The 21,155-nt window shown below is 40.6% G+C and overlaps 1 protein-coding gene and 1 pseudogene across 1 annotated transcript in view; both read right to left on the bottom strand.

Moving 5' to 3' along the window:
- The window catches only part of LOC145406876 (uncharacterized), a 45,209-nt gene extending 27,089 nt beyond the window's left edge, over positions 1–18,120 (bottom strand). Inside the window, exon 1 of the mRNA XM_080277994.1 lies at positions 17,120–18,120. Within this exon, the coding sequence (XP_080134120.1) occupies positions 17,120–18,120 (1,001 nt within the window). The remainder of the gene's footprint in view (positions 1–17,119) is intronic.
- On the bottom strand, positions 18,120–19,131 carry LOC145406867 (KRAB domain-containing protein 2-like; annotated as a pseudogene).
- Positions 19,132–21,155: the final 2,024 nt, after the last annotated feature.

The raw sequence follows: 21,155 nt of genomic DNA, 5'->3' as shown, positions 1-21,155 counted from the left end.
GCGGGCATGTTTGAACTTAGTAACGCACCATATGGACTCAGAGTATTGTACCACCATGGCTGGTGTGCGGGGTAACACTGGCTGACCAGGGGAGGGGGCGGGGGTATGGATGGGGGGTGGGAGGGCAGCCCGGCAGTGAGGAGGGCTGTGGTGGAGGGTGGCGGAGGGTGGTGGGAGGCTGGCTTAGGAAGAATGTGGCCTTGGAGCCAGCTGATACTGGTTCAGGGTAGGGGTAGGGGTCGGGAAGGTTGGGGTGGGGTGGGGTGGGGTGGTGGGGAGGGCTACTAGGGGGTGCTGAGGGGTGTGGGGGAGTGTGTAGGTGCTTGAGTACACTTGTACTCAGTGGCGGGCAGCACAAACAAAGAAGGACCATGCGCAAGCGCAATCCACAGTTCACTACCTTGCGCAACACAACCTGGCAAATATTTAGCTTGCACAATGTCGCAAAGCGCAAACGCAAACCATTTGCGTATATTTGTGGGAATTACTGTAAAATATTGAGATGTTTAAATAAAATAGCATACTTTTATTTATTATTATTCTATATATCTATCTATTGCCAGATGCCTTAATCCCATAAGGTGTGGCCACTGGCCACAAACAAGGAACAAATCGCCTCCATGTCACCCTGTCCCCCGCCATTTCACTGCCGTGCTCCCAGCTCACACCCCTCTCTCTCATATACTTCTCCACTCCATCCTCCATCTCATCCTTGGCCTCCCCCTCCCTCTTCCCCCCTCCACCTCACTCACATACACTCTCCTCGTTAGTCTCTCACTCTCTATCCTCTCCATATGATCAAACCACCTCGGTGTGTTTCTCCTAACGCTTCCTATCACATCCGCATCCACACCACAACGATCGTTCACTTCCTCATTTGTCAGTCTGTCTCTCCTTGTAACTCCACATGCTCCTCTCAAATAACTAATTTATTTCCGCAGCTCTCATGCTTCACTTCTGTCCCTCCAACAAGGTCAAAGCTTCACTTCCATTCATTAGAGTTGGTATCACAATACTGTCATGTAACTTGACTCGTGGAAGTTCAGAGGAGTGAGCGGGCTGTGAAGCGGAGGGACAGGGAAATGTGATGTTGCCAGTTTTACTTTTATCTGCATTTGTGCAAGACGTCCTATTTAATAATTCAGTATAGATATACAACAGAATGTGTAATTCCTTTCAAAAATTATTAAAATGTACCATTTAAATCAAATATCCACAGCCTGATAATTTATTAGGCTGTGGATGTTTGCTTTAAATGTGTTTTAATGACTTTTGTAAAGAACTGCATATGCTATTCTTAATAATATAATTGTAATTTATTATTATTTACTAATAATAATAATTTAAAAAATATTAAAATACATTATCTCTGTTGATGCATTTTAAGAAATGCTACTACCCTCCGTCCCTCCCACCTCCCCCAGAACCCTCGCAACTCGCCCAAGCCTCCCCCAGCCCTTGTCCAGACATACGGGAAGCTCCCAAGACCAGGTGACTCTTGGATTGCGCAGTGCATAGTCCACAGGACTGGTGCACAAGGCAGGTGCACAAGTGCAAATTTAGATGTGCAAGCACAACTTAATTTGAGCTTAAGCACCTGCCTTTTCATGTGCGCAAGCACAATATTGCACATGGTCTTGTGCAGTGAGCAGTGTACAAATGATATTCATCAGAATGCAACAGTGCGCAATTGCGCCTTGCGCAAGTGTTTGCGCACCTGCCCAGCACTGCTTGTACTAACCACAACCAGACTTTAGGGAGTATCATACTGACAAGAACTACTAAAAATAGTGAAATAATGTGTAAATAGTGTGTAAATAATAGTGAATAAATAAATAGACATAAATTTGTTAGAAAATAAGTATCATGGAAAACATAAAAGAAGCCGATCTTTATTAGTTACTTTCTTGTGTTTTTTTGCTATTTTAGTTGTAATATTGTGTTTGTACAGCATTGTGAATTAGTGAGAGAAACAAATACACACTCAACACATTTTGGCACGAAGTAATCATCCCTCTTCCCTCCATCAATACCACCAACACACCACCGTGACCTTGAACATGCTCAGCCCAGCCGCCACACACCGACTCCCTCACACCACGCCACCACCTCCAAATCACCAACAGAGAATGAGTACATGCTTTTTATGTGTTTATTGTCATTTGTAATTGATTTGTAATGAAAAACAATATTGAGGGGAAAATTGATTTTCCTGATAATAACCCAGTTCTGGGACATGGATAGGTCTACCCATGCCCTGTATCTAGGAGTTAAGCATTAACCCCTCTGTGGCCGCCAACGTTGAATGACGTTTAGCTGATAAATGGCCGCCGGCATCGTTTCAGCATGGCCTATAAAAAATGGCAAAAATTTTTGGGAAGTGAACGAACGTTCTGAAAGTCTTCAGACTGACCTACCCTTGACTCCCATACATCCCACACATCAGTACACCGTTCACTTCCATGATGAGTGGACATCCGAGTTCCACCTCTTTCCCAGCCCCTACCCCCCATCCAGCGCTGCCCTCTCCAGCCCCATAGGCCACTCATCAGCCCTGAGATCAGGTCAGAGATGTTTCCCTGTGGGTGGGAGAGCAGTGAGAACTGAATTGGGTCTGACCTGGAGGTGTGGAGTAGTGAGGTGAGTTCAATGAGTGGTATCACTCTCCCACTACCGAGGAGGACGACAGTAACATCTTCTCAGAGAGTAGTGAGAAGCCACCACCACCTTGCCACAGAGCTCCACCACCAACGAAGAGGAGACGGACAGTAGTGAAGCTGCTCTTCACCGAGGGAGAGGAGGGGCAGGAAGGGAAGCCTGGAGTGCAGATGCACTCAGCCCGCATCACCTCGCCACATCATGTCACTGCATTCACAACCTCACCACCCTGCACAACCTCTTGCTCCACCTCACCACTTCTTACCACTTCACGAGCCATTTCACCACCCCCTGTGCTACTACTCCCACCACCACCTCCAGGGCCACCTAACCACCCACCACTTCTGTATCATATGAAATAATATATAGAAGTGTAAGATAGTGGTATTGTGTAAAGTAGATTATGTTTTGTAAGTGACTTTTGTGCAAAGACTGTGTTCCCCTAACAATGACTTACCTCTATTGACTTTGACCTGCTAGGGGAGGGCACAGATGGGTAAAAGTTCGCCTGCACTGACTCCTGTCATCGGATCATGCACTTGAGGTGAGTAATTATTCTGCTCTTTATTTATTTCTCAGATGCCAGCCCCATCTTTTTCCTGATATTCTTATTAGTCTTTTTGCTCTAGAAGAGTGGTAATCATTACAGGTTCTGTTTGTAATGTAAGTGAACAGGCATAGGGTATGGAAAATGGTGACTTACAAAGCAACCATGTGATATGCTGATTTTGTATTTTGACTGTGTGAAGTTAGCCCCAACAAATATCTAGCCCCTTCCACCCTACCCTGCCAGCCTTGCCAGTATCAATGTATGTTCCTGTATTGTTATCCACGCATTTTTTTTCCTGTTTATGACATTTAACTACTCGCAGTCATTGCAAAATCATGTAGAAAGCAGTATAATTGTGCGTAGGACGTGAGTATGATATCGCACACAGTTACTGTGCGATACTCCAAGTTTATTGTATTCTGACCGTGTAAAATGTTGGGAAACATCCAGCTTCACCCTTTTTCCTTACCCAGGCAGAAAATATCATACTTTCTCACACTCACGACAGACAGACAGCAAAACATACCTCAATAATAACAAAAATGATAGAGAAAGGTGAACACTTTATTATGGGATGAATATGTTTTCCCCCGTTTGTAAAGGTATTTATATCTGCTTTGTCTCTCTGTTCATAATGATTAGACGTATTCGTAGTTTTGAAACTGCATTACGATTCTATTTTCAGCCATGCACGTGGTGTGGGAGCGACAAACCGACTCCACTCCCCTATTCCTAATCGGATCTGACCATGTGCTAATCCACCCTACCCTCCATTTTCATCCCCCGTGAGAGAGCCTATCCTCGGGGGACAGGCACTCTTCTCATTTAGGACTGAAAATTCAACCCTTTCACTCCCTTTTCCAAGCATGGGCACAACGATAGCCTAAAAAATAACTCAACACTACCATAAACATATTTTATATCAAATAGGTGAAATGATATTGATACTAATTTTTTTTTTAAGCCAATCGTAACATTATGTACTGAAATCATCCGACAACATCAGCACCATCCACACTGTTTTGAGGGGTAAAAAAAAATATGATAACACATTCGGTGTTGCAGTGCAGCAGCGCCTTGCAGCGGCGTATATCAGTTGCTGATATTCCTGCAAATTTTGTGCTCCATTGCAAGCCACAGAATGGATCTAGGAAGCTGGAATTTGCACTGTTATACGCTTTCTCAGGAAACATGAGGGAGAGAATTTTACAAAGCCTTTGTAAAATCGGAACACGAGTGACCGTATGAAGAATTAAGAGGTCCCCTCAGGATTCTGGACCTTCCTCCTTCCCTCTTCCGTTTTCTTTCCTCTACACACACACACACACACACACACACACACACACACAAAACGCTTAAATAATAAAACAATGTGTAGCCTCTGTTTATCTATCAGTGCCCATATATCCGTCCATACGAGGAGGGATGGAGGATGGGAGTGGCCCGGGTCGGAATGTGGGGAGGGTTAGAGTAAGGAAGCAAATGAAATAGCCATGAAAGATGAAGAAAAATTATTTTATTTTATTTTATTGTTTTATTACTATTCTTTATGAAAAAAACATAAACTGATTTACAATAGTATTACTGATCGAAGGATCAACAGTAGCATTTCCTTTATAAATATTCACTATATTCTAAAATTTACATTGAAAATACAATCTCTCTCTCTCTCTCTCTCTCTCTCTCTCTCTCTCTCTATCTATCTATCACTCGATATTCATGTCTCCCTCATCTAAACCACCTTCTTCACTGGTGGAATCCCCCTCCCCCCATCCCGTTAATCCGATCCCTCCTCTCCCCTAGGCTACTCAGCCATCACTATAGTCTCACCAATCTAAAACCAAGGTTTGGGTGGGGTCTGGCGCTGGGTGCACCCATGCCATACTTCCTAAACGAGCGATGAGTAGATTCTGTTATATATGTAATAGGCATCACAGATAGGTACACACATACTAATACAATATAAACGTAAGTATTCTAGCATATCAAAGGAAGGTAAACTTGTAATGCATATGGCTCTTGTACATAAATAAAGAAACGTGGCATACATATTTTACAGTGGTGCTGAAAAAAATGTAGTTACTTTTACCGACTTTCACGGTAGTTCTAAGTTGGGTAAGTAATGTAACAATTACGTTTATAATATAATTTGAAGGAATCAGTAGAACATACGCTATTTTCTTAATAGAAATAAATAAGTTAAAACACTCACGAGCGGCAACATCCAGATCCAATGGAGGGAGATTTAAGCTTCTGTCACGTGCTTCCACTGTTCACTTTCTGTTATATATATAACTTAAATTATATTTATAACTTAAAATAGTTTGTCTTTACACACACACATAAACACACACACACACACACACACACACACACACACATACACACACACACACAGAAGTGGGTGAAGTCATGTCAGGCCAGGTGGCGAGGTGTGAGCGGACGAACTCTAACGGTTTCAGGTCAGCCACTATAGTCTCACCAATCTTAAACCAAGGTTTGGGTGGGGTCTGGCGCTGGGTGCAGCCATGCCATACTTCCTAAACGAGCGATGAGTAGATTCTGTTATATATGTAATAGGCATCACAGATAGGTACACACATACTAATACAATATAAACGTAAGTATTCTAGCATATCAAAGGAAGGTAAACTTGTAATGCATATGGCTCTTGTACATAAATAAAGAAACGTGGCATACATATTTTACAGTGGTGCTGAAAAAAATGTAGTTACTTTTACCGACTTTCACGGTAGTTCTAAGTTGGGTAAGTAATGTAACAATTACGTTTATAATATAATTTGAAGGAATCAGTAGAACATACGCTATTTTCTTAATAGAAATAAATAAGTTAAAACACTCACGAGCGGCAACATCCAGATCCAATGGAGGGAGATTTAAGCTTCTGTCACGTGCTTCCACTGTTCACTTTCTGTTATATATATAACTTAAATTATATTTATAACTTAAAATAGTTTGTCTTTACACACACACACACACACACACACACACACACACACACACACATACACACACACACAGAAGTGGGTGAAGTCATGTCAGGCCAGGTGGCGAGGTGTGAGCGGACGAACTCTAACGGTTTCAGGTCAGCCACTATAGTCTCACCAATCTTAAACCAAGGTTTGGGTGGGGTCTGGCGCTGGGTGCAGCCATGCCATACTTCCTAAACGAGCGATGAGTAGATTCTGTTATATATGTAATAGGCATCACAGATAGGTACACACATACTAATACAATATAAACGTAAGTATTCTAGCATATCAAAGGAAGGTAAACTTGTAATGCATATGGCTCTTGTACATAAATAAAGAAACGTGGCATACATATTTTACAGTGGTGCTGAAAAAAATGTAGTTACTTTTACCGACTTTCACGGTAGTTCTAAGTTGGGTAAGTAATGTAACAATTACGTTTATAATATAATTTGAAGGAATCAGTAGAACATACGCTATTTTCTTAATAGAAATAAATAAGTTAAAACACTCACGAGCGGCAACATCCAGGCCCATACTGGGAGTTAATCCATTGGAGGGAGATTAAGCTTCCGTCACGTGCTTCCACTGTTCACTTTGTTATATATATAACTTAAATCATATTTATAACTTAAATTAGTTTGTCTTTACACACACAAAAACACACACACACACACACACACACACACACACACACACACACACACACACACACATACACAGAAGTGGGTGAAGTCATGTCAGGCCAGGTGGCGAGGTGTGAGCGGACGAACTCTAACGGTGTCAGGTCAGCCACTACCCAATCAGAGTATAGGAAACAAGGCAACGCTGTACGCCGGGAAATCCCCGGCTGGACTCCACCCAAACATTGGTTTTAGATTGGTGAGACTATATGAAAAAACATACACACACACACACACACACACACACACACACACACACACACACACACACACACACACACACACACACACACGACGCTTAAGTAATAAAACAATGTGAAGCCTCTATTTATCTATCAGTGCCCAGCAGGAGCGCACCAAGGAATTTTCTAAGGGGGGGGGGGGTCCATTTGCCAGTTTCCTGAAGTTTACATATAAGTTTTATAGTTCTAAGTTGTATATATATATATATATATATATATATATATTCTGATAGAATGATAATTTTTTTGGTGGGTCGTCAATTATTTAAACAAACGTGTTTGTTTACATTTATCGTTTTAACAAAGTAACAAAGAACAAGCCATTCAGTCTCAACCCTATTACGTCCAGATTTCTAATCACGGCACAAAGACGGAGAGAAACAAGGGACAGGTGAAGTGAGAAGTCCTTAGGGATAGGGAAGGAATGTTGGGTAAGGAAATAGAGGTCAAAGTGGGAAAGGGATTGCTGATCCCAGCTCGTGTGTGTGTGTGTGTGTGTGTGTGTGTGTGTGTGTGTGCAAATGTTGTGTATGTGGGCAAAAAGCTAGGTGAAGAGAGGGGATGGGGATGGATAGGAAGGCAGGAAGGATCCTCTGCCACTTTTCACCTTCGGGCCCAATTTTCCATCTGCAGTTGTCCAGCATTTATTGACACTCGTTTTGATTAACCCAAGTCTCATCTATGTAAATCTCTTGCCGTGGGTTGATTGATTCTCTGTTTTCTTGTATTTTTCTTAGATAAACTGCTCGTGCCATCAGAATTTGTCGTCCTTTATCTGATTTCTTGAAAGTATATCCATTCTTTCTCAGGAGTCTGTGAAGGCTTGCTCTTGATCCTTTAAAATTAATATCCTCCTTTACCTTCGCTAAAATGTGATGCAAATTCGGAACTTCACCTCTCTCATAAAATGATGCGACAATTCTGCGAAGACATGCCATATCAAACGCGTCCATGCTGTCCACCACGTGCGACATCACAATACAACACAACACAATGTGCGACACAACAACACAACACAACACAACGTGCGTCACCACAACACAACGTGCGACACCACAACTGAACACAACAGAACGTGTGACACCACGACTGAACACAACACAACGTGCGACACCACAACACAACACAACACAACATGCGACACCACAACACAACACAACACAACGTGCGACACCACAACACAACACAACACAACGTGCGACATCACAATACAACACAACACAACGTGCGACACCACACCACAACATAACACAACACAACAGAACGTGCGACACAACAACACAACACAACACAACGTGCGACACCACGACACAACACAACACAACACACGTGCGACATCACAATACAACACAACACACGTGCGACATCACAATACAACACAACACAACGTGCGACACCACACCACAACACAACACAACACAACACAACATAACACAACACAACATAACAACACAACATAACACAACACAAAATAACACGACACAACACAACGTTCGACACAACAACACAACACAACACAACATGCGACACCACAGCACAACACAACACAACGTGTGACATCACAATACAACACAACACAACGTGCGACACCACACCGCAACCAGGCTTGAGTTCGAGTACATTTTTCTGTACTCGAGTTCAAGTACGATTACATTACGGTATCACGAATCCAAGTACAAGTACAAGTACTCCATTTTATAGCTGAACACGAGTCCAAGTACGAGTACACAACACACTATAGAATGGATATTAATTCGTTAGAAAATGTACAGAGAAGAATGACTAAAATGATACATGACGTCCGGAACCTGTCATATGAAGACAGACTGAAAAGACTAAGTCTGCATTCGCTAGAGAGGCGTAGAGTAAGGGGAGACTTAATTGAGGTGTTTAAGTGGATGAATGGTATAAATAAGAGAGATATTAGCAAGGTACTTAAAGTGAGCATACAGGATAGAACTAGAAATAATGGTTTCAAACTAGAAAAATTCCGTTTCAGTAAGGAAATCGGTAGAAATTGGTTTGGTAATAGAGTAGTAGACGAATGGAATAAGCTACCTATTATAGTAAAGTAGTTGCTGCCTCTTCCATTGAGAGTTTCAAGCATAGGCTAGATAAGCATATGACAAATAAGGGGTGGATATAGAATAAAGAAAATCTTATAACCAATACTAAGTCATAAATTTTTCTTTTCAGGCTACACTATGATAGTATCTATTCTCCTTTCACACTTTCCTGTAAAATGTCCACGCCAGTTTTTCTATACGGCGTGGTGTTCTTTCTGATTTTTTCCTGCCGGCTTCGGCTGGAGGATTTGGAGGGCGGGGGAGAGCCTTCTTCTTTGCTATCCTTATCTCATTCTAGTAGTTCAGTTACTCTTCTAGGAGCTGCCTAGCATGGGCCAACCGGCCTACTGCAGTTATCCTCTCTTCTTATGTTCGTATGTACTCGCTGTCGCTCCTTTCATTTCTCCTGTGGTTAGTTTGCATACATATCTTCACGGTGAAGTGAAGTCTCTGCATATATATATATATATATATATATATATATATATATATATATATATATATATATATATATATATATATATATAGATATAGATATAGATATATATATATATATATATATATATATATATATATATATATATATATATATATATATATATATATATATATAATCATCCATTACAAGTCCACTGCTGAACAAAGGCCTCCCCCAACCTTCTCCACGAATTCCTTGACTGAGCCAATCTTTGCCACGTTTTCCCTGCAAATTTCTCTATCTCATCTCTCCACCTCCTGTCTGGCCTTTTTCTGCTACGCTTACCATCTCTTGGTGTCCAGTCAGTCAACCTCTTGCTCCATCGATTATCCCTTGTTCTTGCTACATGGCCTACCCACCTCCACTTCTGTTCTTTTATAACGTCTATAATATCTTTGACTTTAGTCTGCTCTCTCACCCAAGTTGATCTTTTCCTGTCTCTTAAAGATATTCCCAACACTGACCTTTCCATTGCTCTCTGAGAATGGATTAATTTATTTTCCATTGATTTTGTCAGTTTCCAGGTCTCACAACCATACGTCATGGCTGGAATTATACATTCGTTATATACTTTTCGTTTCATACAAATTGGCAAGCTATTTTTCATAATGTCTCTATGTTTACCGAAAACTTTCCATCCAATTGTAATGCGTCTTTTTATTTCGCTATCATTATCTTTCGTTAATTTTAGTATTTGTCCCAGGTAATTGTACTCCTCAACTTCTTCAAGAATTTCTCCACTTATACTTATGACGCTCTTTGATGTTTGAGGATCAAACATTACTTTAGTTTTACTCCGGTTCATCTTTAGCCCTACTTTGAGACTTTCTCTGTTCAGGTCATTTAACATTTCTTGCAATGTCTCTGCTTTTTCTGAGATTAGGACAATGTCATCGGCAAATCTTAAATGGTTTAGCTTTTCTCCGTCTATGTTCACTCCTTTGTTTTCCCAGTCTAGCTTTCTGAAAATACTTTCTAGGCATGCTGTAAATAACTTTGGTGAAATTGTATCTCCCTGACGCACGCCCTTCTCAATCTTAATTTTCTCTGAGCAAGGTACTTAAAGTGAGCATACAGGATAGAACTAGAAATAATGGTTTCAAACTAGAAAAATTCCATTTCAGTAAGGAAATCGGTAGAAATTGGTTTGGTAATAGAGTAGTAGACGAATGGAATAAGCTACCTAGTAAAGTAGTTGCTGCCTCTTCCATTGAGAGTTTCAAGCATAGGCTAGATAAGCATATGACTAATAAGGGGTGGATATAGAATAAAGAAAATCTTATAACCAATACTAATTCAAAAAAAATTTCTTTTCAGGTTACACTATGATAGTCTCTATTCTCCTTTCACACTTTCCTGTAAAATGTCCACGCCAGTTTTTCTATACTGCGTGGTGTTCTTTCTGACTTTTTCCTGCCGGCTTCGGCTGGAGGGTTTGGAGGGCGGGGGAGAGCCTTCTTCTTTGCTGTCCTTATCTCATTCTAGTAGTTCAGTTACTCTTCTAGGAGCTGCCTAGCATGGGCCAACCGGCCTACTGCAGTTATCCTCTCCTTATGTTCTTATGTTCTTATGTAATTTAACTGTAGCAGTTCCCTCTTTATATATGTTTTCGAGCAGTTTTACAATGTTCTCATTCACTCCTTGTTCTCGCAATGAATTTATAATTGCTATGTGCTCCACTGAGTCGAAAGCCTTTTCGTAATCAACAAAACCTAAGCACAATGGTTTATTATATTCTGTAGTTTTCTCAATGAGCTGATTCAGTGTGTGCAGATGATCAGTAGTCGAATACCCGGTTCAGAATCCTGCCTGTTCACGAGTAGGGCTCTCAGTTCTTGTTCGCGGAATTTCCTTGGAAAGCTGTAAAAATTTCTCTAAATTTGATCATATTTCCTCAGATAGTAAATCGAACGTATAAAATTATTGAGCAGGCCAAAACTCTTAAACAAAGACATAATAACATCACTTTTACTTGCAGACATAAAATAAAATACAATGACCACACATTCATAAGCTTTGCAGTTAATACATGCTATACAAAATTCTGCAAATCGTCCGATTCGATAACTGTCATAACTCACAATCAAATAAAAAATTTCAAATGCATAATAACCAAACTTATAAATCTTAATTGTAAATAATTTTTAATGAATTATCTTTTTTTTTTCGCCAATGCGTGGTAGCGATATAACAAAAAAAAAAAAAAAAAAAAACTCAAAGACATCATATAGCCTCCCATTGACAGTTGATTGTTAGCTTTTTTTTTTTGTGTGTGTGTGTGTCCGACTCCGGGCAAAGGCTTGAGGGCCTATATCTCGGGGGCAGTAGCCTGTCCCAGGGCCCAGTAGTCCTCCTACACCTCCTCATGTCACCACTTCCGCGCTAACACCCACCGTCCATTTTGAATACATGCTAGGGCTGTCTCATACAGGAATGGTGTATTGGTATTAGCGAGGGTATTTTTACGACATGTTGGCGGGTCTTCTGGTAGATCAGGAAAGTCTGTTTTTTATGAAATTCAAATCCTTAAACTGTTCCCTGCCCCAGCCAGGTTCGAACCTGGGTCCATCAGGACTGTAGGCAGCCTCTCTACCGATTCAGCCACCGCCTACTCTGCTTTTCTCGAAAAATCGTTAAAAATCCTCAGATATTTCAAGTAAATTCCATCAAATTTCTTCAGATTTTCTTTAAAATCCCCGTATCCTTAAAAATTTCTTCATATAACCTCAGGTTTCTCAATCTAAGGAAATTTCCTTAAAACTGAGAGCTCTGTTCACAAGGCTGGTTTTCCCCCAAATTTGTAGCTATTCTGTTTGTAAGGACTGATAGCAAGCTAATGGGTCGATAGTTACTAAGGTCTTTTGAGTCGCCTTTTTTATAAAGTAGAATAACAATTACATTACACCATGGTTTGGAAATTTTCTTCTGTTTTATACATTGGGTAAATAAGTGAGCAAGCCTATTTTGTACTTCTGCTCCTGCATCCAACAGTAAATCTGCTACTATTCCATCTTCTCCCGGAGCCTTCCCTCTTTTCATATTATTAAGAGAATTATTTACTTCGTCTGGTGTTACCTCAGGTATTTCACTTGTGTCAACTGAAAAGTTAGCTATTGGTACTACTGTCTTTGATGCATACAGTTCTTTGTAAAATTCTTCAACTCGCTTCAGCATCATATCTCTGCATTTAATGGCTTCACCGTTTTTGTCTATTAGTGATGTAATTTGTTGCTTTCCAAGTGCCATTTTACTTCGGACCTGTTTCAGACTTTTTCCTTTCTTGATGGTTTCTTTGATTTGATCCATGTTTATCTTTCTTATTTCTTCTCTTTGTCTTTTGTTGATAAGCTTGTTTAATTCCGCACATTCTATTTCATCTTTGTTTTAATTTCATTACCTTTCTTTTTTTCATAAGCTCAAGTGTCTTCTCTGAATACTTCCCGGCTTTGGTTGTATTAGGTTTTCCTACTACCTCCGCTGATTCTTTAAGCACTTTTGTTAGTTTGTAATGCAGCTCATCAATGTCACATTCAGCATTATTGAGACCCTGAAATATATATAAATATATATATATATGTATATATATACAGTATATATATATATATATATATATATATATATATATATATATATATATATATATATATATGTTTATATTGCCAGATGCCTCAATCCCGTTTGGGGTGGCCACAAACAAATCACCTCCAAGTCGCCCTGTCCCCCGCCATTTCACTACCCTGCTCCCAACTCACACACCCCTCTCTAATATACCTCTCCACCCCATCCCTCCATCTCATCCTCGGCCTCCCCCTCCCTCTTCCCCCCTCCACCTCACTCACATACACTCTCTTCGTCAGTCTTTCACCCTCCATCCTCTCCACATGGCCAAACCACCTCAGTGTGTTCCTCATAACGCTCTCTATCACATCCACATCAACACCACAACGTTCCTTTATATCCTCATTCGTCAGCCTATCTCTCCATGTAACTCCACAGGCTCCTCTTAAATAACTCATTTCCACTGCTCTCACTCTTGCCTTGTGTCCTTCCAACAACGTCCAAGCTTCACATCCGTACGTTAGAGTTGGTATCACAATACTGTCATGTAGTAACTTTTTCACTTCCATGCTCACTTCCCTGATTCTTGTCACTGCTTTCAAAGAACCAGCAACCTTTCTTCCCTGCTGTACCCTTTCAAGCACTTCACCCTCCAAACCTCCATCCTTACTCATCACACTACCCAAGTACTTAAACGTACTCACATATTCCAATTCCTCACCATCCAACCTCGCTGTACATTCATTGACTTCACCTCTCTCAAAGACCATCACTTTACTCTTCCCTACATTCACCTTTAGATTCCGTTTCTTACACACTCTCCCAAACTCATCCACCAAGCCTTGCAGCTCCCCTTCGTCTTCACTCAACAACACAGTATCATCTGCAAACAACAGTACAGGGAATTTCCAAACACTATTCTATCTCACCAGGGCCACTCCAACATCCACTACCCTACCTTGTACCTCTTTTATTACCCCATCCATGTACAGACTGAACAACCATGGAGACATGATATCCCCGTTTCAAACCAACTTTCAAAGAGAAAAATTCAATTAGTTCACCATCCACACGCACTGCAGCCTTCGCACCATCGTACATACTCTTCACAGCATTCAACAACTTCCCATCTACTCCATATATTCTTAACACTTTCCACAATCCTTGTCTATCCACCCTGTCATATGCTTTCTCCAAATCCATGAAAGCCGCATACAACTTCTTTCCCTTCTCTAGAAACTTTTCCACTAAAGATCTAAGAATGAATATCTGATCTACACAACCTCTTCCCTTCCTAAAGCCTCCCGGTTCTTCTCCAACTAATTTCTCTGTTCTTTCTCTAACTCTGTCAATAAGTATCCTACCATACACTTTTCCTATTATACTAAGAAGACAAATGCCCCTATGATTACCACACACTTCTTTTTCCTTTTTTCCTTTGTACAAGGGAATAATTATACCTGACTTCCAATCCTCCGGGACTCTACCTTCATCCCAGGCTAATCTGCACATCTTCCACATCCATTCTACTACTATCTCTCCCCCATGCTTCAGCATTTCACCACACACTCCATCAATTCCTGGGGCTTTCCCAGATTTAACTTTCTTCATTGCTTCCACAACTTCTGTCCTACTGATTTCTTCCTGTCTTCTCACCTCCCTCCTTCTGCCAGCCATTCCCCAGCCACTTATACTCGGATTACTTCCATCCTCTACGTTCAACAATTCCTTAAAGTGTTTTCTCCATCTGCTCACTTTTTCTCCCTTCTCCACTAGTAATCTACCTTTTTTATCTTTCACTCCCCTGCTAACTTCACTTCCACCCTGTCCTACTCTTTTCACCTCTTTCCAGAACATTTTCTTACAGTCCCTCCACTTGACACTCAAATTCCTACCAAATTCCTCATCCACTCTCTTCTTACTCTCTCTTACTAATCTTTTCACCTCTCTCTTTCTTTCTACATATAACTCTCTCTTCCGCCTCTCAACTTCTTCCACGCCCCTATTTCTCATCCATTCATTGTATGCTTTCTTCTTTTGTGCCACAGCCTGTTTCACCTCTTCAGTCCACCACGCTGTTCCTTGCACCCCCCTCCGTCTTCTCTTCCTTCCACACACCACATCACATGCTGCACATATTTCTTTTGTAAATATGCTACACACACCTTCCACGTCTCCCATCTGCTCCAATTCATATTTGCACAATCGTTCCTCCACTTCTCTCTTATACTCTGCCTTTTTCTCATCCTCTTGTAACCTTTCCACTCTCCTTGCAACTACTCCTTCCTCTCGTCTTTCCCTTCTTCTATTTCTTCATTCTAATTGGACCTTGATTCTGGCCACCACCAAGTAGTGGTCAGAAAGTCCACTCCTCCAACCTCTATAAACTCTTGCATCCATTACACATCTTCCCATCCTTTCATCCACACACACATAATCAATCATTGCCTTCCTTTCATTCAGTTCGCCACCCACCCTTCTCATCACTCGCCACGTATACCTGTGGATCATTTTATGCCTGAAGAGAGTATTGGCTACCACCAACCCCCTCCCAGCACAAATGTCCACTAACGCACTCCCATTCTCATCTACCTCAGCAGGCACACCCCACTCACCAACTATTCCATCCACCTTCGCATTCCCAACTTTACCATTCATATCACCAATCAAAAACACTCTCTCATTCTTTCCAAACTTTTCCATGCACACATCTACATTTGTCCAGAACTCTTCTCTCACTCTTCTAGCACGATCTTGCATTGGCGCATACACACACACAATCGCCCACATTTGTATTCCAACTTTCAACTTTACCCACACAATCCTTGACCCAACTGATCCATACTGTCTTATGCTCTTCTTCCATCTTTTACTCACAACTATACATACTCCTTCCTTCGCCCTTTCATTCTCACCTACTCCTGCACATATACCCCATCCATACTCCCATTCTCTCACACTTTCTCCTCTCCATTTTGTTTCAGTTATTCCACATACATCCACTTTCGCACCCTCAAGCACCTGGACAATCTCTCTCTCTTTCACCTCATCATTCGCTCCTCTTACATTCCATGTACTCATTACCAAGTCCTTTGTCCGGTCCTGGGTCGTCATCGTTTGGTCAGTCCTTGTCCGAGGCTTCTTGTTTGTTTTTTTAGTTAGTTGTTTTCCGGGGAGGGGCACTAACCCTCAGCCAACCCTTTTAGTCGCCTTTTACGACAAGCAGGGATACTGGGGGAGTATTCTTGAAAAAAAAACCCTATATATATATATATATATATATATATATATATATATATATATATATATATATATATATATATATATATATATATATATATATATATATATACATATATATATATATATATATATATATATATATATATATATATATATATATATATATGTATATATATGTTACGGTCATTTTGCGAAATTGGTCATTTTGCAAAATGCCCGGCCATTATGCAAAAAGACCAAATCCGTGGTCAATTTGCAAAATGACCTAAATATCTGGTCATTTTGTAATGGACCAAGGTTTTGGTCTTTTTACAAAATCACCAGTATTATCGTTGGTCAGTTTGCAAAATGTCCAAATAGCAAGTAGCCAGTTGAAAAAAAAGGCGAGTAAACGATAAAAGGTAGTGAACGTAATATAGAACAAGTTGAAAGAAAGGCGAGTAAATGATAAAGGAAGTGAACGTAAAATAGAACAAGTTTATTCATTCTTAGAAAATACATTAAACCTTAAAAAGTATGGTTATTCAACCTTCATGATTTTTTTTTTTTTAACAGAAAATGGTCTTACATCCTTAAGCGGGTGTGTGCCTGTGTGTCATGTGTGTGTGTGTGTGTGTGTGTGTGTGTGTGTGTGTGTGTCTATCGGACTTGTTAGCGCAAGAGGCACTGCATTTGCATCTGCTGTTGCATAAAACATCGTTTTTTAAACACTTACAGCATCTGGTCAGACAGTCAGTACAAGAGCATTTAGCGAATCCCTGACCTTGTCCCATGGATTCTGCAATGGCTACTTCCCGCAGACTTACTTCCCGCTCCTGGACTACATCTTCTATCGAAAGGAATTTTTCTACACATTGAGTAAATTGGTTGCGAGTGTACACCTGCTTAAGCAGGCCGTGCTTTGTACCAAGCTTGTACGTGCCATTGTCCAATGCCTGAACAACAACAGCCTTCACATTAGGAAACTCTGCACGTCCGTGGTCAACTAATGGAACAGGAACCATCACAGTGTCCCCTGCGTGGGCTAGTTTAAATCGCCTCACAGAATTATCCATCATTTTTTTAGCTTGATTCCGTTGTTCTATGTTGGACTTCATTTGTTCAGTATGAATACTGCGATTCTGAATGCAGATGGAACAAAGCACAGGCTCATCAGCATCTTCATTCATCACAGAACACGGAGTATAAGAGTGACATGGGTTCCCACACATCTTGCACACATTTGAACCAAAGTAGCTTTTACCACAGGAGATGCCGTTAATGACAGCGGATGGTTCTTCTTGCTCTTCAGCACCTATCTCTTCCTCCTCTGTATCTGCGTCCTCCTCATTGACAACACCTAGTGCTTCTGCAAGCTGCTCCTCCGTCTGCATACCGTCCATGACTTCCTCTGGTACAGAAGATGCGTCAACACCAAGGCGAGCCTTCTGTCCATACATGGCCTCATATGGTGTTCTTCCAATTCCGGAGTGAAAGCGGGTGTTTTTCTTCCACTGGACAAAGCGCAGTCCCTGTGACCATTGTGTATTGTTGTTGTCCTTCATCCAACATGCAAGAATTGCTTCAATATCCCTGTTGGCTCGTTCCACCGAGCCCTGCGATTGTGAATGTCGTGGTTTGCCATGAACTATCTTACACTCTGGCCACATCACCAGAACTTCCTTGATAAGCTGAAAATTAAAACGGTGAACATCAAACCTTGTCATATATATCACCTCGCTAAGTTTCTGGTGTCTTTTTGTGACTATGTCTGATATTTCTGCTAGGTTTTATAAAAATTGGTTGATTTAAAGAAATAATATATTCTATACCTTATTTGAGAATTCTCTACCATTGTTAGACTGCAGGATATGGGGGGCTCCTTTGTTACAGAAAATGTCAACGAGGTGGAAGGCAACCTCTTCAGCAGTTTTCGTCTGTAGAGCCCGAAGACACACCATCTTGGTCAAGTGATCCTGATAGTTGAGAATGAAATGATGTTTCCCATCTGGCTGGCTATGCATATTGATTAAGTCGACCTACAAACAGACAGAATCGGACCCATTTTAGGGAAACTTTCAGGTCCTTTAGGGCAATTCGTAATTAACTTCAAACTATTTTACATTGGTATGATGTGCGGAAATACAACATTATTCTTTCCTAACAAATATGGCCTTAACCAGTGCTTGTTTACTAACCTGAGCTCGTGAGTTCATGCTGTTTGAGACAATTGGCTTGACAATCACAGACTTGCGTACAGTGTTTTTTTTTCAGCTGACACTCCTCACACAACTGTAAATACAACTGTATTTGGGACCTTAAATATTGGCATATTTTTCACTTGTTTCCCTAAACACAACAGTTCTACCTCCATGCCCACTTGCATGATGAACAGCATCGATCACATCGAACACATCTTCAGCGCATACAAATCTAAGCTGAGTTCCCTTTTTCTGCCGTTTCTGAACGGTGATACTTTCAACTGTGACCTCAAGAATTTCATATTATAGTAACAACCAATAGTCCTTCTGCGTCTTTTTCATGTTAGGACGTTTAAGTTCATTCAAACGAATCTGAATTTGTTCGTATTCATTTCTTGACAACAAACTCGAAGTATTTAATGCTTTGTTTTCCTCAGCCGTTACCAGCTTTGTATAAAAAACACTTCTTTTATTTTCCATTGTACAGATTTTCAGAGTATAATAAAATACACACAAAGTAATGGGAGTAGCACCACGCTGCCCGTCCTCGCCTGACCTTCAGCAGTGCCTGACTGCTAACGGCCTCACCAGTCAGCTCCCATTACTACTTTCCGACGCACATACAAATACACACACACACTCGTTTACTAGCCTTTTTTTTTTTTTTTTTCAACTGGCTACTTGCTGTTTGGACATTTTGCAAACTGATCAACGATAATACTGGTGATTTTGTAAAGAGACCAAAACCTTGGTCCTTTTGCAAAATGCCCAGATATTTAGATCATTTTGCAAATTGACCATGGATTTGGTCTTTTTGCATAATAGCCGGGCATTTTGCAAAATGACCAATTTCGCAAAATGACCGTAATATATATATATATATATATATATATATATATATATATATATATATATATATACCAACACACCGTCCCCTGGAATGGAGAGGTGTATGAGAGAGGGTGTGTGTGAGCTGGGAGCAGGGCATTGAAATGGCGGGGGACAGGGCGATATGGAGGCGATTTGTTTGTGGCCACCCCTTACGGGATTAATAGATAGACAGATAGTAAGCTGTTACATGACATACACACTGCAAGTTGGACCTTGTGTTACAAGGACATATGGTTGTGTAACGTTAACACAGGTTATGTGTGATTTTTGGACATCCATTAATTCATATTATATGGCAATTTAGGCTTTGCATTATAAACACATAAGATTTATGTTCCTGTTCTTATTGAATGACAGGAATGAATCAGGGATCGGCTCTGATGAACCACAAACACTCTGCTTTAACGAAAATATTCCGATCTCTTGTCACAACTGTGACACAATGTCATTATGTATATGGCTCAATGTGGGTCATTCGTATACATAATGACATTGTGTCACTGTAGTGACAAGAAGTCGAAATGTATTCGTTAAAGCAGAGAATTTACGGTTTGTCAGAGCCGATTCCTGATTCGTTTCGTTCATTCACTAATGGCTTAAATTGCCATTTTAACATGAATTAATGGACGTCCAAAAGCACACATAACCTGTGTTAACGATAAACAACCGTATGTCCTTGGAATACAAGGTCCAACTTGCAGTGGGTATGTCATGTAGCAGCTTACAACAGGACGAAATAGCTGGCAGGTATGCCGAAGTATTGTATGTTATTGCTTTATACAGAGGTGTATGACAATACTGATATGATCAATACCTGACATATCATTTCATCATTATCTTAGTCTATGTTGGTCAACAAAGGGTGGGAGAGGGTATGAGAGATGTTTGCAGGACACAGGAACTCAGAGAGACCGGTGATGGAGGTGGGAGCGGGAATGGATGAGAAAAGACATTAAATTTGAAACATTATAATATAGGACGTAAGTATATAGACAGTAACACATAATGCTCTGTAGGTCTTTCATTTTCGTGCCTTTCTCATGTGTTGTGGATAACAGCATATACAGTATATTAAATGCCTTTATATACATATCCCTGCTGGTTCTGATTGTCTATTTTTTTTTTTAATAATAGCATTAAAGAGGAAGGGAAACAAATGAACAAAAAAAATAATAATAATAATCCATACACCAGATTACTGGCGTCCTCCATTCATAAAATATCTGTAACAGTTGGACTTGAACTGCTGTTGCTCGAGGCTTGGGGGGAAACAATTCTGGGGAAGTGAGTTCCAGAGAGATGCAGTTCGGGGAATAAAAGAATTCCAATAGGCAGAAGTTCTGCAATATAGCTGAGTGACATTCCAGTCATGAGCACTACCAGATGCCCGTGTAGCACGAGGGAAGGCATGGAGAGGTGGCACAATGGACGCAACTTTATCTGAGTATTTGCCATAAAAATATCTGTAAAATAATGCAAGGAAGGCAACATTCCTTCTTACTTGTAGGGGAGGTAGTTTATTTATAATAGCAGGGTTATTTATAATTCCAACAGCTTTGTTCCGCATTTTGTCTAGTTGCTTTAATGCAACCTCTCCACATCCATTCCACAAG

Source organism: Coenobita brevimanus, chromosome 8 (assembly GCF_032717465.1).
Source record: "Coenobita brevimanus isolate Jiangsu-jjx chromosome 8, ASM3271746v2, whole genome shotgun sequence".
NCBI classification, from domain to species: domain Eukaryota; kingdom Metazoa; phylum Arthropoda; class Malacostraca; order Decapoda; family Coenobitidae; genus Coenobita; species Coenobita brevimanus.
This window is presented reverse-complemented; position numbering and strand designations above follow the sequence as displayed.